This window comes from Salvelinus fontinalis, chromosome 4, assembly GCF_029448725.1.
Source record: "Salvelinus fontinalis isolate EN_2023a chromosome 4, ASM2944872v1, whole genome shotgun sequence".
In the NCBI taxonomy this organism is placed as follows: domain Eukaryota; kingdom Metazoa; phylum Chordata; class Actinopteri; order Salmoniformes; family Salmonidae; genus Salvelinus; species Salvelinus fontinalis.
This window is the reverse complement of record NC_074668.1, coordinates 79,893,705-79,907,927: the sequence shown is the minus strand read 5'-3', so window position 1 is coordinate 79,907,927 and position 14,223 is coordinate 79,893,705. Positions and strand designations below refer to the sequence as shown.

General features: G+C 40.7%; 1 protein-coding gene across 6 annotated transcripts; it reads right to left on the bottom strand.

The window, feature by feature from the left end:
* Positions 1-919: 919 nt before the first annotated feature.
* On the bottom strand, positions 920-13,023 carry LOC129854489 (tropomyosin alpha-1 chain-like). Of its 6 annotated transcripts, none has more exons than XM_055921574.1 (10): positions 12,782-13,023; positions 12,068-12,193; positions 9,427-9,560; positions 8,418-8,535; positions 6,916-6,986; positions 6,659-6,734; positions 6,382-6,444; positions 6,084-6,153; positions 4,044-4,122; positions 920-2,541 (listed from the first exon to the last, which is right to left on the bottom strand). In XM_055921574.1, the coding sequence occupies exons 1-10, from the start codon at positions 12,893-12,895 to the stop codon at positions 2,520-2,522; spliced, it is 873 nt and encodes a 290-aa protein (XP_055777549.1). In that variant the 5' UTR covers positions 12,896-13,023; the 3' UTR covers positions 920-2,519. The 6 variants fall into 6 exon arrangements, with proteins under 6 accessions (XP_055777549.1, XP_055777552.1, XP_055777553.1 ...); XM_055921575.1 differs by lacking the exon at positions 920-2,541 and adding an exon at positions 3,195-3,561; XM_055921577.1 differs by lacking the exon at positions 4,044-4,122 and having other exon boundaries at positions 12,782-13,021.
* Positions 13,024-14,223: the final 1,200 nt, after the last annotated feature.

The following is a 14,223-nucleotide window of genomic DNA, read 5'->3' as shown; positions in this document are numbered from 1 at the left end:
ATGTTTTGATGCCGGGCATCCTGGCGGTTGGCGGAGTGGCGTGGAGGGGGGATGGAGCATTGGAAGTTAAGACCAGGTTTAGCCTTTGTTCTCTCTCTTATGTCTGGCCTTCACAAGAGAAGGTCACGGTTGGCTTGTGGTTATCTTTCACTTATTTGGCGTGGGCTACGGCCAAACAGTAGCCTGTGTAAAGTTGGGTTAATAAACCGTCAATTCGTAAACTCAATCCTCTGTCTGGACAATTGTTCCTTTATGATCTAGTCAGGTCATTACAATATTTTGTGTCATATATTCATGGATTACATTTTCAGTCCATTGGCATTTGAGCAAGAATTATCCTCATAAAAAACAAAATGTTATCACTCCAAAGAAAGTTTTTGTAGTTCTTTATCACTGCAAAATAACACAAAAATACTAGGCTATGCATGGTCCTGGAAATATCTTTTTTTTTTTAATTAAATGGATCGATTCAAGGAGGTACCACCTTGGTTGATTATAATGATTGTATGCGTTGAAAGTAGTATTAGACTGTGTTTACACACACAGACTATTTCCGATTTTTTGGGGAAAAAAATTTGATCTAATTGGCCAAAAGACCAATTAGTGGAAAAAGTTCAGAAATGGGATGCCTGTGTCAACGCAGCCTTGGAGAGCGAGTTAATGGTCATTGTGCAGTAGCTTCACACCAACACTAGAGTGTAGTCTTCACACACTACATCTGCTTCCACTTGTAAAAAATATGAGCCAGATCTTTCTAAAGGGCATATACAAGTCAAATACATTTAAACAAAATCACAGTTGACTTAGTGGAGACTGGACTACAATTCTAACTGTACCCCTTATCTACAAGTGTAAACACTTAAAATAATAGCACAGAGTACAGATGTCAGCATGTTTTCTGAAAGTAACACTTCATAAATGTGATTGTGGGTTTTTATTTATATATTACATTCACATAATAAAAGGAACAAGAGACACCATCAAATCAAACATGTATGCTATTTGACAAAAAAAACATTCCCTGGGGAGTGACACTGGACATGAAATGATCTAGGTCGATCTATTTGAGATTAAATGAACATACTGTACCTGCCGCCTCGCTAAACATTGTATCAGTGTACATATTGCACATGCTTACTTTCTTTTAAATATAAGTACTGTATATCACTGAGGCACCAGCACATACATATGAAACATGGACATAAAGAAACATGGACAATAAATAACTAAAGAACAAGTTACAAAAGCAGAATAAAAAAGTACAAATGTTAAACCTTGGCTTCGGTTATGGCTTAATTGGTCAAGAGTAATCCTGTCCATTATAATAGCTTGAATAAATAAAGTGCACATTTTGTCAATTAAATCTCACTTTAACATACAAAAATAAATGGTATATGAGTCAAGTGACTGCTCAGCCATACGTCTGCTTTGCTGTCTAGCTAACATCCAGTTAAAGTCCATTGTGTTTGTTTTCTCAGCCCCTCTGAGAGCTGAGAAAACAGTCAAGCCCCAGAGATCTCCACAAAGAGGGCAAGGAGGAGCACTCCATGGCAACGACAGGTGAGTGTTGGTGTGATCATGGTGTAATGCTGGACCAGGTCACAGCAGGTGAGCGGTGCAGTCTTGTGTGATAATGGACCATGTTGTTGCATGTTATTGAGGTCCATGAGTGTCTGATCCAAGATTTGACACATACCAAAGTTCTCTCATCTCATCATTAGCCTGATAGAGTTTGTCACTATGTGTGCAACATAAAAATGAAGCCTGCAGACTATTTATAATTTTTGACCACAATGAAAATGACTTAACCAAGCGTTTCACAGACCCAATAATATTGAATGAAGATTGTTATAGTTAAAACTTTAAAAGGTGGTCCCTGTGTATATCCTTAGTCAACCACAGTCACTAGATATTGTTATAATGCACACTCATATCAAGCCTTATCATACATTGTGGGTCAGTTTCACAGACCCAGAATTACTCCTGTACAATGGACAATCTTTCAGTCATAGACTTATAGACAGTGATCCAGTGATCCAGTGATCCAGTTTATGTTATCTAAATCGAATTGCTGTTCATGAAATAACAATTCCAGATGTTGGTTAACTAAACAAAAATAGGCCTGCGCTTAAATCCATCTGTGAGTCTGTGAAACCTGCCCTCTTCACCTGCAATGTGAACATGCATTTCATTTCTCTGATGCTCCGCATTAACTACAGTCCAATTATTTCTTCCCGATAAATATTATCCAATATATATATTTTTTGTCTTTGCCTGACTCTTAGGTTTGTGTCATAGACACACATTATCCTATATTTCCATCACAGCATCAGACAAATGTCTACGGCCAATGACATGCCAAGACAATAAAGGTATTTTAAATTTGAGCCACAAATGAAGAGTGCCTTTCATTTTTTTTCTTCTAATTTGAGCACAGTGCTAATTTCACAACACATCCAGTAATAGTTTAATCCTGATTTAACACCACTCTCAGTTCATTGGAAAGAAGACGATTTTTCTCAAGCTGCCGGTACAGAGGGTCTTTGCAGTCAGAAAGCAGGTTAAGAGAAAATAGAATAGAGAGAACAAAGTGTGTTAGTACAGAAAGATAGAGTCTTGTGTCATGCTACAACAGCACACACAACAAATACCATTGTTTTCTACCCTCTGCCTAAATGATCACATCTATCTGCAAACAAAGAAATGGCCCCCTCACCTCAATGTGGAGATGGTGTGACTGTGAAATGACAATTATATGTTTACAAAATATCCCCAATGTTACACAAGTCACTATTATCTTTTGGCTTTGAACATGAAGCAAAGTGTGACCGTCGGGAATGCTGAAACAGGTACATTTTCAGTTTCTGATCAATCCATGTAATTGAACTCGTCTGGTTAAAGAAGTTGAAACCATGCCTGAGGTTGGTAGAGAGGTCATGGCCGCAGCCCTCTGCACTTACACAATCCACTGCCTGAGTGGGGTCAAATCCCCGTCCCACCGCACCTCTACACAATATTTTTTATCTATCTCTCTCCCTCTAAATTTCTTGCCTATCCCTGTAAATAAACACCTTATACTTTTTTTTAAAGAATAAGCTCTGTGGATGTGCTTTTGTCCAAATGTAAGCACATTTTTAGTTAATACTACTACCATAGTACCATAATGCCAACCAAAATCAAATCAAAAACATATGTTTGGGAAGAGGAGCTTTCGGTTTTATTCAAAGCTGCTCAGTAATAAATTAAACAGAGAAACAGTTAAAGACAGGAAATTAAGGAAATTAAGAACTACATATTTGAAGGGTAAGAATGGCTGACATGGATGGATGTAAAGTTTATTTTACAGAAAGCAAAATGAGTCAGGGTTCTGTACAAAAGGTGGTCTATAGGATGGCAGCAGCAGCAGAGGCCCAATGTGCGGTGGTGCTGTGGTAAAGAAGAGACGTGGAGACATAGGGGACAGGATGTTGGGCGATACTGCCACATAGTTGTAGTAGAGAGAGGCCTCTCAACCAGCGGGTGGCATCTGTGATGGTTGTGAGATGATGTAAAAAAATTTAACTGGAAAAGAATGAGAGGAAAAACAGAGCGTGTTGGAGGGACAAATCGTAGAAAGGCACGTGACTGATATGACATGCAGGATGGAAACAACAGGACACAGAACAGAAAGCAGAGCCAGGTACTCAAAAAGGGTTGAGAGGTACACTATTCTGGAAGTTCAATTTAGATGTTTCTAAAAGCATGTAAAAACTGATTGTACAACTTTAATTGTACAATGCATGTTAGATTCTATATAGTTTTCTCAGCCTAACAAAAAAGCCACTAGTTAACTACAAAAGGCAAAAGCTATTTTCTGTTGCATGGCAGAAGCTTAATGTGAGTCAGATTAGTAGGCACTGAAACTAAAATGTGAGTGGAAAAATCCAAACAGATGAAACACACCAAACAAATATGCCACTATAGGGAGTATACAGTAGAAAACATTGTGAGTGGGTGGGACCTATGCACAACACACAAGCAGACACAAGCAGATGATAAATTACATGGAGGTCATGTCGTTGAGGGCGTGGTCCAGCTCCTCGCTGATGGCCTTGTACTTCAGCTTCTGTGCATACAACTCATCTATTATGGGTGGAGTGGAGGAGGAGGAGAGGAGTGGTGGAGGAGATGACATTGATGGGGTGATAATGAAGGAGGGTGGGGACAGTAACAGAGATGATAGACAGAGCAAAGAAAGGAGGGGAAAAGGTTAGGAAAAAACAAAGGATTGTCAGAGAACTGATCGAAATAAAATAGAATGTCTAACCGAAAAAGAATAAGGGAGCAATAGGATGTGCACAGGCCACTAATGCCCTGTTAGATTGTTTAGACCAATCAGGAAACGACTAACTGAAAACCTGATGAAGGCTGCTTGGTTTTGAAATGTGTGTATCTAATTAATACATATTACATCGGAGTGGTACAGTGTGTAGCTTCTTTATTTTCCAGAAGGAAATGACAACATGGTCTCCAACCAAATTATATAGAGCTCCATTGTGAATGCTTTGTAATTCCACAGCTACAGTACCACAGTCACACCAACAGCAGCATGAGACATTTCTTTCCCTGGCCTGCACTAGCCTAACAAACACTGACTGTGGGTCTGCATAATGTCAGCTGTGGCACTGGCCTAGTCTACCTAGTACAGAACTGACTGTGTAGAATGTAGATGCAGTATCTGATGACACCACAGAGGAGGTGATGAAAGGTTAGACTTGACAATATTTGCACATTACTCTTTTTCAAATTCTTCAAGCACTGTCAAGTTGGTTGTTGATCATTGCTAGACAGCCATTTTCAAGTCTTACCATAGATTTTCAAACCAAAACTGTAACTAGGCCACTCAGGAACATTCAGTGTCATCTTGGTAAGCAACTCTGGTGTATATTTGGCCTTGTGTTTCAGGTTATTGTCCTGATGAAAGGTGAATTTGTCTCCCAGGTTTTCCTCTAGGATTTTGCCTTTGCTTAGCTCTATTTTGTTTATTTTTATCCTAAAAATCTCCCTAGTCCTTGCAGATGACAAGCATACCCATAACATGATGCAGCCATCATCACGCTTGAAAATATGAAGAGTGGTGCTCAGTGATGTGTTGGATTTGCCCCAAACACAACACTTTGTATTCATGATATAGTGTTAATTTCTTTGCCACATTTTTTGCAGTTTTACTTTAGTGCCTTATTGAAAACAGGATGCATTTTTTAAATATTTTAATTCTGTACATGCTTCCTTCTTTTCACTCTGTCCTTTAGGTTAGTATTGTGGAGTAACTACAATGTTGTTGATTCATCCTCAGTTTTCTCCCATCATAGCTATTAAACCCTCACTGTTTTAATGTCACCATTGGCCTCATGGTGAAATCCCTGAGCGGTTTCCTTTCTTTCCGGCAACTGAGTTAGAAAGGACGCCTGTATCTTTGTAGTTACTGGGTATATTGATACACCATCCAAAGTGTAATTAATAACTTCACCATGCTCAAAGGGTTATTTAATGCGTGTGTTTTTAGTTTTTTTTACCCATCTACCAATAGGTGCCCTTCTTTGCAAGAAATTGGAAAACCTCCCTGGTCTTTGTGGTTGAATCTGTGTTTGATATTCACTGCTCGACTGAGGGAACTTACAGATAATTTTATATGTGGAGTACAGAGATGAATGAGGTAGTCATTCAGAAATAATTTTAAACACTATTATTGCACACAGTGTGCAACTTATTATGTCACTTGCTAAGCAAATTTTTACTCCTGAACTTATTTAGGCTTGTCATAACAAATGGGTTGAATACTTATTGACTCAAGACATTTCAACGTTTCTTTTATTAATTTGTAAACATTTCTGAAAACATAATTTCTCTGATTTTATGGGATATTGTGTGTAAGCCAGTGACAAAATGTAATCAATTTAAAATTCAGGCTGTAACACAATACAACGGAGGGTGAATACTTTCTGAAGGCACTGCATATGTCCTGTTTTACTATACAACTTACCTCAGATTTTCACATAGAAAATGCTTCACAATATATGAACTGAAAGGAAAAAGGTCCATACCCTCCAGATCATCAATGGTCTTCTCAAGCTTGGCCACGGACCTCTCAGCGAACTCAGCACGGGTCTCAGCCTGTGGCACAAGAGGCAGACAAGATGTGATGAGTGTCTCCCATCCTCATCACACCAAAACATGTTCCAACATAGATATATAATACAATGTCTAGTGTTCTCCACCCTTTCTATGGTCGCACTTTACAGAAGATCTAGTGGCTAACATGCTTACGCTAATGTCCCACTTTAGCTAATGGTAAAGTGAATGGAAACAGGGGCTAATTTGCTAACACTAAAGGGAACTCACCTCCTTTAGCTTGTCTGTGAGAACCTTGATCTCCTCCTCGTACTTGTCCTCCTTCTGTGAGTACTGTAGTGACATAGTGGAGCGCAGGTCAGAAAGTCATCATCACAGCACTACCGACATGAACTGGTTCAAGGGATAACAGGCAGAAATGAGTGGGCCTACTCAATAGAGTTACCTCCCTTTATCTCTGTGGCTATACTAGCAGGCAGTGGGGATATAACCCCCGACTGCAACGACCTGAGACTCTACAAATACATTTGTCTAAACAGACACCTACCTTCTCTGCCTGAGCCTCAAGAGACTTCAGGTTGTTTGTGACTGTCTTCAACTCTTCCTCAAGCTCAGCGCATTTGCTGGTGTTTTAGGTATGGTTGAAGGAGCAGAGGAGGAGAAGGAACGAATGCAATAGGAGGACCGACGGGGGAAAGAAACAAGAGTTATAACAGGGCAATAAGTACACAATAAGAGTAACAGCAGGTTGTCTCCAAAGCAGTAAATTGTGCTGTATTTTGTGGTTGGTTTCAAAGTTTTTACCCTTCAGAGAGCTCAGCGCGCTCCTCTGTACGTTCCAGATCACTCTCAATGATGACCAGCTTACGGGCGACCTGTTTTCACCCATAATAGGACAACACATCACTATAGCACATTGGTGCACCAAGCAATCAATATGTTATATGTTTAGTTTCATGTACAGGTCTATATGCTGTCTGTTTCCCACACGCGCACATTCACACACACACACACACACACACACACACACACACACACACGAGGACCTCAGAAGTACAGTGCCTTCGGACGTATTCAGACCCCTTAAATTTTTCAAGGACATTCTGAGACTTGTCCCGAAGCCACTTCTGCGTTGTCTTGGCTGTGTGCTTAGGGTCGTTGTCCTGTTAGAAGGTGAACCTTCGCCCCCAGTCTTTGTTCCTGAGCACTCTGGAGCAGGTTTTCATCAAGTATCTCTGTGTACTTTGCTCTGTTCATCTTTCCCTCGATCCTGACTAGTCTCCCAGTCCCTGCCGCTGAAAAACATCCCCACAACATGATGCTGCCACCACCATGCTTCAGCGTAGGGATGGTGCCAGGTTTCCTCCAGATGTGACACTTGGCATTCAGGCTAAAGAGTTCAATCTTGGTTTCATCAGACCAGAGAATCTTGTTTCTCATGGTCTGAGTCTTTAGGTGCCTTTTGGCAACTCCAAGTGGGCTGCCGTGTGCCTTTTACTGAGGAGTGGCTTCCGTCTGGCCACTCTACCATAAAGCCCTGATTGGTGGAGTGCTGCAAAGATGGTTGTCATTCTGGAAGGTTCTCCCATCTCCACAGAGGAACTCTAGAGCTCTGTCGGAGTGACAATCGGGTTCTTGGTCACCTCCCTGACCAAGGCCCTTCTTCCCCGATTGCTCAGTTTTGTCGGGTGGCCAGCTCTAGGAAGAGTCTTGGTGGTTCCAAACTTCCTCCATTTAAGAATGATGGAGGCCACGGTGTTCTTGGGGACCGTCAATAATGCAGACATTTTTTTGGTACCCTTCCCCAGATCTGTGCCTTGACACAATCCTGTCTCGGAGCACTACAGACAATTCCTTCGACCTCATGGCTTGGTTTTTGCTCTGACATGCACTGTCAACTGTGGGACCTTATATAGACAGGTGTGTGCCTTTCCAAATCATGTCCAATCAATAGAATTTACCACAAGTGACTCCAATCAAGTTGTAGAAACATCTCAAAGATGATCAATGGAAACAGGATGCACCTAAGTTCAATTTCGAGTCTCATAGCAAAGGGTCTGAATACTTATGTATATAAGGTATCTGTTTTTTTATCTTTAATAAATTGAAAAGAAATTATAAAAATCAGTTTTCGCTTTGTCATTGTGAGGTATTGTGTGTAGATTGATGAGGATTTATTTTTATTTAATCAATTTTAGAATAAGGCTGTAACGTAACAAAATGAGGAAAAAGTCAAGGGGTCTGAATGCTTTCCGAAGGCACTGTATATAATAAAGTATCAGCCTAAGGAATGCTAGGAAACTCACCTCCTCGTATTTCCTGTCAGCCTCCTCAGCGATGTGCTTGGCCTCCTTCAGCTGGATCTCCTGCAGCTCCATCTTCTCCTCATCCTTCGATGCTCTGTTTTCAATCACCTTCATGCCTCTGGAGGACGGAATAAACGGGGGGGAACATATGTCAGGGATAGGAGGACATTGCACGTTGTCTTGTTTTTTAAATAAATAAAATGTTGATAAACTAAAAGGAATAGGAGGACATTAATCTGCAGCCCAACAGTCCACACACTGTGGGGGCCATAACTACATTTGGCACTTGCCTATTGTAACACAATAAATCTGGTACAGTGTGCTTATGCATATTTTACATGAACTCTTCTCAATAAGTGTGCTAGTTAAAGAGATTTAACATGATCTTAAGCACTTACAAATTTGTCACACATTGTACTTATTGGAATTCACAACATACTGTATCATATGAATTGCAGAATATTGTAAAATAAATACAGGATGTAACATATCATAAGAAATGGATGTCGCTGTACACAATTTACGGGGCTCCATTTTGGCTCGGCTTCTTCTAAAACTACTGTCTGAAATGATACAATACCTTTATCATGCATCCTTTACTGAACACTTTTAACAGTGAAATGATAACATTATTACTGTGGTCTTGTGGATTGATGTCATCTATATGGGTTTGGTGTTGATGACTGGGTTTGAGACAGACTGACGGGTCTGATGATGGCTGTGTCTATACTCCTAGAAGAAATGGTTCCGAAAGGGTTCTGCGGCTGTCCCCATAGGGGAATACTTTTTGACTCCTGGTAAAACCCTTTTAGGTTTCATGTAGAACTCTTTTGGGTTCCATGTAGAGGCCTCTGTGGAAAAGGGTTCTACCCGTAAACAAAAGTGGTTCTTCACAGGCTTCTCCTATGGTGACAGCCGAAATAACTATTTTTGGTTCTAGATAGCACCTTTTTTGTCTAAGAGTGTAGTGTATGATACAGAGTCGGAGTCTCTGAGTGCTGCTGCTCACCTCTCACTCTCATCAGCAGCCTTCTCAGCCTCCTCCAGCTTGGTCAGAGCTGTGGCCAGACGCTCCTGAGCACGATCCAACTCCTCCTCAACCAGTTGGATACGTCTGTTCAGGGAAGCTACATCAGCCTCGGCCTAAGTGAGCACAACATGGAGAAACCACAATGTCAACCTGATGCACACTCAGACAGTCACACTTTCTTGCATAATACAGTATCTGGAGAGATGTGTAATGGAGGAGGTTGGGGCTCACATTTGGACACCTCTGTGGGGGGCTTCTTAACACTATAGGGGATTAAGGTTTAAATGTGTGAGAAAGGCATAAGGGCCCAGACCACACTGTATTTTATTTATTTAACCTTCTTTTAACTAGGCAAGTCAGTTAAGAACAAATTCTTATTTACAATGATGACCTACCCCAACCAAACCCTAAACCGGACGACGCTGGGCCAATTGTGTGCCGCCCTAAGGGACTCCCAATCACGGACGGTTGTGATACAGCCTGGAATGGAACCAGGGTCTGTAGTGACCCCTCTAACACTGAGATGCAGTGCCTTAGACCGCTGCACCACTCGGGAGCCCCTGTAATTTCATGCTAATCTCCAGCATTATATATAACATTCTATAGACAAGATTGTATAAAATATACATTTATATAGGCCTAATTGGCATATTTGGAAAGGCAGCGACCAATATAAACATAATAAGCTGACAATTATGTAAATGTATGTAGCTACAGGAGGTGTAGGATGATAGTGTATGATGGACTGGAGCATGCTGAATCTGCAGCAGCCTAGGTTAATGTGTTTATTTTGGAGCCTTCCTGCCTGCCACGTTTTACCATTAAATCGATTCTCACTGTCCAATTTCTCCATCCTTTTAGCACATCACATGACAGACAAATATAGATTTTTTAGTACCGTAAAATCATCTATATTCTGTCTATCGTTCTACCAAGCGTGTTGATCAGATGTATACTAATACTGTCGTCAGGCAGGCTGCAGACTAATTGTCTTAAATTATTAGCCAGGGTTTACGGATTCTCTCGCATCCCTCTCCAGACCCAGTTCCTTCTGCCGCCTCTCTGCCGACTCTTCTGCACCGTCAGCCTGCTCTTGTAATGCTTTAATTTTCCTTTTTACAGCTTCCAACGACGTTAGCCCGGCCATTTCGCTTGTTTACTGCCTATTTTCTATTGCCTACGCCTTTTTCTAACGGTTCTCGGGACAGAAACACGCAACGATGCCGGGATGAGAAAATCTCCTCACGTCTCTGTGGTTTTTTCCTACTGCTACTGGGGAGGCTGGGACTTGCGCTAAATGACACCGGAAGTAACATATTTCATACATTGCGCAAAATTGCCTCAAAATATCCAGAAAGATTTTGTTAAAAGAGGTTATTTATTTATTGTATTATAGTGAGATAATATGATTATGTCATAATGACTTATTGGCCATTAGCCTATAATGGGCACTCTGCTCAGAGCCTCCCCAACCCCCTTATCCCCTACATGCTCATGCTAGTGGTGCTGTGATTGCGCATCATATCAGGGATATTCATTTATTATGGGGGGATTTAACCTATAATAAACGTTTTAAAATAAGCATTTAAAATGTATTTAAAGATATTAATTGTATTTAAAAAATAAAAATCGATTACATAAGGACAAAATTAACATGATTATCCCAATTCATAATAATGATAGACCTATAGCACAGGTGTCAAACTCATTCCACGGGGGGCCGAGTGTCTGCGGGTTTTCGCTCCTCCCTTGTACTTGATTGATGAATTAACATCACTAATTAGTTAGGAACTCCCCACACCTGGTTGTCTAGGGCTTTATTGAAAGGAAAAACCAAAAACCTGCAGACACTAGGCCCTCCGTGGAATGAGTTTGACACCCCTGACCTATAGGCTAAATAGTATAAATATAGTATAAATAGTTTTGGTACCATTTTTGTTTATTATTATTTTAAACTATAATTACTATCATAATTTGGTGTTCTTTCTGAACTGACACAATAAGATGCATGTTTCCTATAAGAACAAACGTTCAATTATTGCAGTCCCCTACAACATTCTCAATAAAAGGAGAAGTAAAAGTTTTAATTTGACGAGTGGAATATAATGTATGACAACTACAAATCTAAATTAAAGGTATTTAAAATATTCAAAAACTTCCACCAAACTTTAAACTGAAATTCTAAACGGGCCTCCATTTTAACCCAACAGGTTGCGGGGTGCACAGGGTACACTGCCTACACCTGTCAGCTGTAACTTGGCCATATAAAACACAGCTAAATTTAAGCTTCTGCTTGCATCTTCGAGGTGGGTGGCACACAACGCACATTTGTTAAGCCTACAGTTGGTCTACTCAGTCTTATTCGGTTTCAATGAACACGTGTGGAATATTGCGCATGGCAGGCCAATGGTCGAGCCTAATGAAAACGTAGGTATTAACCATAAACCATTATGTAGGCTATTCCAAACTGAAACAATAAAATAATCTTAACGTATATGTATAATGACTAGGCCTAGAATGAAAAATGTTGAGGTTCAATGTTAGCAGATTGGATTCAGGGGGACCACGAACACTCTAACACTTCGGACAGGTTTATGCCACCGCGCCTCTTCAAACTTACGTCTGTGGCTTTCTTCTCAGCGAGTTCAAGTTTCTCCTGGGCATCCTTAAGAGACTCAGAGTACTTGTCCAACTCATCCTCTGTTCCCTTCAGCTTCTTCTGCAGCGCTACCAGGTCATCCTCAAGCTGATAGTTGGTGGGGAATATCATCAGTCAATTGGGGTGTGCCATAAGCAGCGTGGACGCACAGCCAGAAACAGACAACAAAGGGAAGAAAACAAAAGCCAAGAGTCATGGAAAAAAGGCAAACACTTACAAATGCTTCAATGCTTCAATTGTCTTTGGACAATTATTTACATTTCATTTATTCAATCCACTCACAACACTAGAGTGGCATACTTTAATCAACAGACTACGCTATTCATGTTTTATGGTAAAAAATCTAACGCTGATCAAAGAATATTAGTTTATAGTAGGCTTAATCCTGTATAATGCAGTATAAATGAATCGGTCAAACAATAAATATTTTCTAAAACTTCCTGGAGTCCAATAATAAAATATTGTCACACCCCAAAAACAAATATATTTCTAATACGATTAAATACAGCAATCAATACTGATCCTCATACGCATCCTCTGAGACTTCATTTAATCCATATCAAGAGAGAGAGAGAGAGAACGCTCCAAAACACTCCGTGCCCAAACATTTGACGCACAGTGCCAAAGGCACCTGTGTGAAATAAGACAGACCCCGATTTCTCTATGGATGCCAACCTGTTTGCTCTTGTCCTCTGCTGCCTTTCTGTCTCCCTCAGCTCCCTCAGCTCTGTCCAAGGCATTCTCCTTGTCTAGCTTAAGCATCTGCATCTTCTTCTTGATGGCGTCCATGACTGCTGTGTTGTTGGGGTGGCCTCACCAACTGACAAACACCAAACTGAGTAAAATGCTGAGAAGCTCCGCGCGTCTGAACCACACTGAACGTGAAGCTGGAGTGCTCGAGCCGACTGTAGCTTGTCAAATATGTACTATAGCAGAGGAGTTACTGGATCTCCATGGATACCAAATACTTTTTGGGGAAATGACGGCAGCTGTTCTCTTCCGCGGGTCCTGCCTTTTTAGTGGCTCTCCTCTGCGATTCGCTGATCCAATACATTTTACCGTTGATAAGACTATATATGGGTTATGGGCGAGAAAGTGGAACCCCCTCAAAGATGTCTGTTCCTTTTTCAAACACTGTGCTGAGACGTAGGCGACAGCCAAGGAAGTCAGTTTGGGGAGTGGGGGTTAGTTTATGCACAAGGAAGTGAAGGTGGACAACAAAAACATGATCTTTGACTGGAATTGCTCATTTCATTCCCATAGGATAACTTACATTTGCTCAACACAGCAGTTCAAAGAAGGCTTGATAGAGTAATATTTATAGGAATAAATAATGGCATAGTAATCGTTGTTTATGTTACCATTCCTCCAACCAAATTCATGTTTAAAATAATTGTCGCCCACACTTAGTTTAGCCATTGACCTCTCTTGATTATGAATCGTGTCTCCACTATGAATCATAACACCTGAGAGATGGGGTCATGTAACTCTGATCTCCAAAGACAAAATAAGCAGTTATTAAAGCAGACAAATTTAGTCTAATGTTTAAAAGGGATTGTCCCTGGGAGGGGTGTCATATTATCTATGCTGAAGTGTTCTGTCAGTGATACCACACGGTAGAGAGGAGAGGAGCACGTCAACAAGTCCCTCAAGATATTGTTCACAGTCTGAAGAGGGGCATCAGATAGTGTTATATTCAACAGTGGCATGTCATCGAGATTATAAGTGCCTTGGAGTTCATTCAAAATGGCCACAGGGAAAGAAACGAGTGCTTTGGCATTTCAGCAATCCCCCTCTTCCTCTGGGACAGTTCACAGGTCCAGGGGAGTCAGTCACAGCTGTCACACATGGACAGTGGAGGAGGAACCAGAGACCTGTCCAAACACACTGTGATTGGCTGCATGGTATGGACATATACACTCTAGTTCACTTTTAGCTAAATTATTTCTAGGATATATCTTTATGGGGAAGATAATGAAAAAATGATGTCTAGTACTTACATTTATAGTACATTTTACTTTACAGTACTCATACATACATAACATTGGTTTAAACTTTAGGTGATATGTGTGTGAAAGGTACTGCTGTTGTAGGCCTATACCCCATAAAGGAGAAGA

Excerpts from the sequence above, each read along its gene's own strand:
- LOC129854489 (XM_055921574.1), bottom strand. The coding sequence starts at position 12,895 with ATGGACGCCATCAAGAAGAAGATGCAGATGCTTAAGCTAGACAAGGAG. Across the intron at positions 6,735-6,915 it reads CGCGCTGAGCTCTCTGAAGG|CAAATGCGCTGAGCTTGAGG; the intron begins GTAAAAACTTTG and ends CTAAAACACCAG. Across the intron at positions 2,542-4,043 it reads CTCAACGACATGACCTCCAT|ACCCTCTGTACCGGCAGCTT; the intron begins GTAATTTATCAT and ends CTGACTGCAAAG.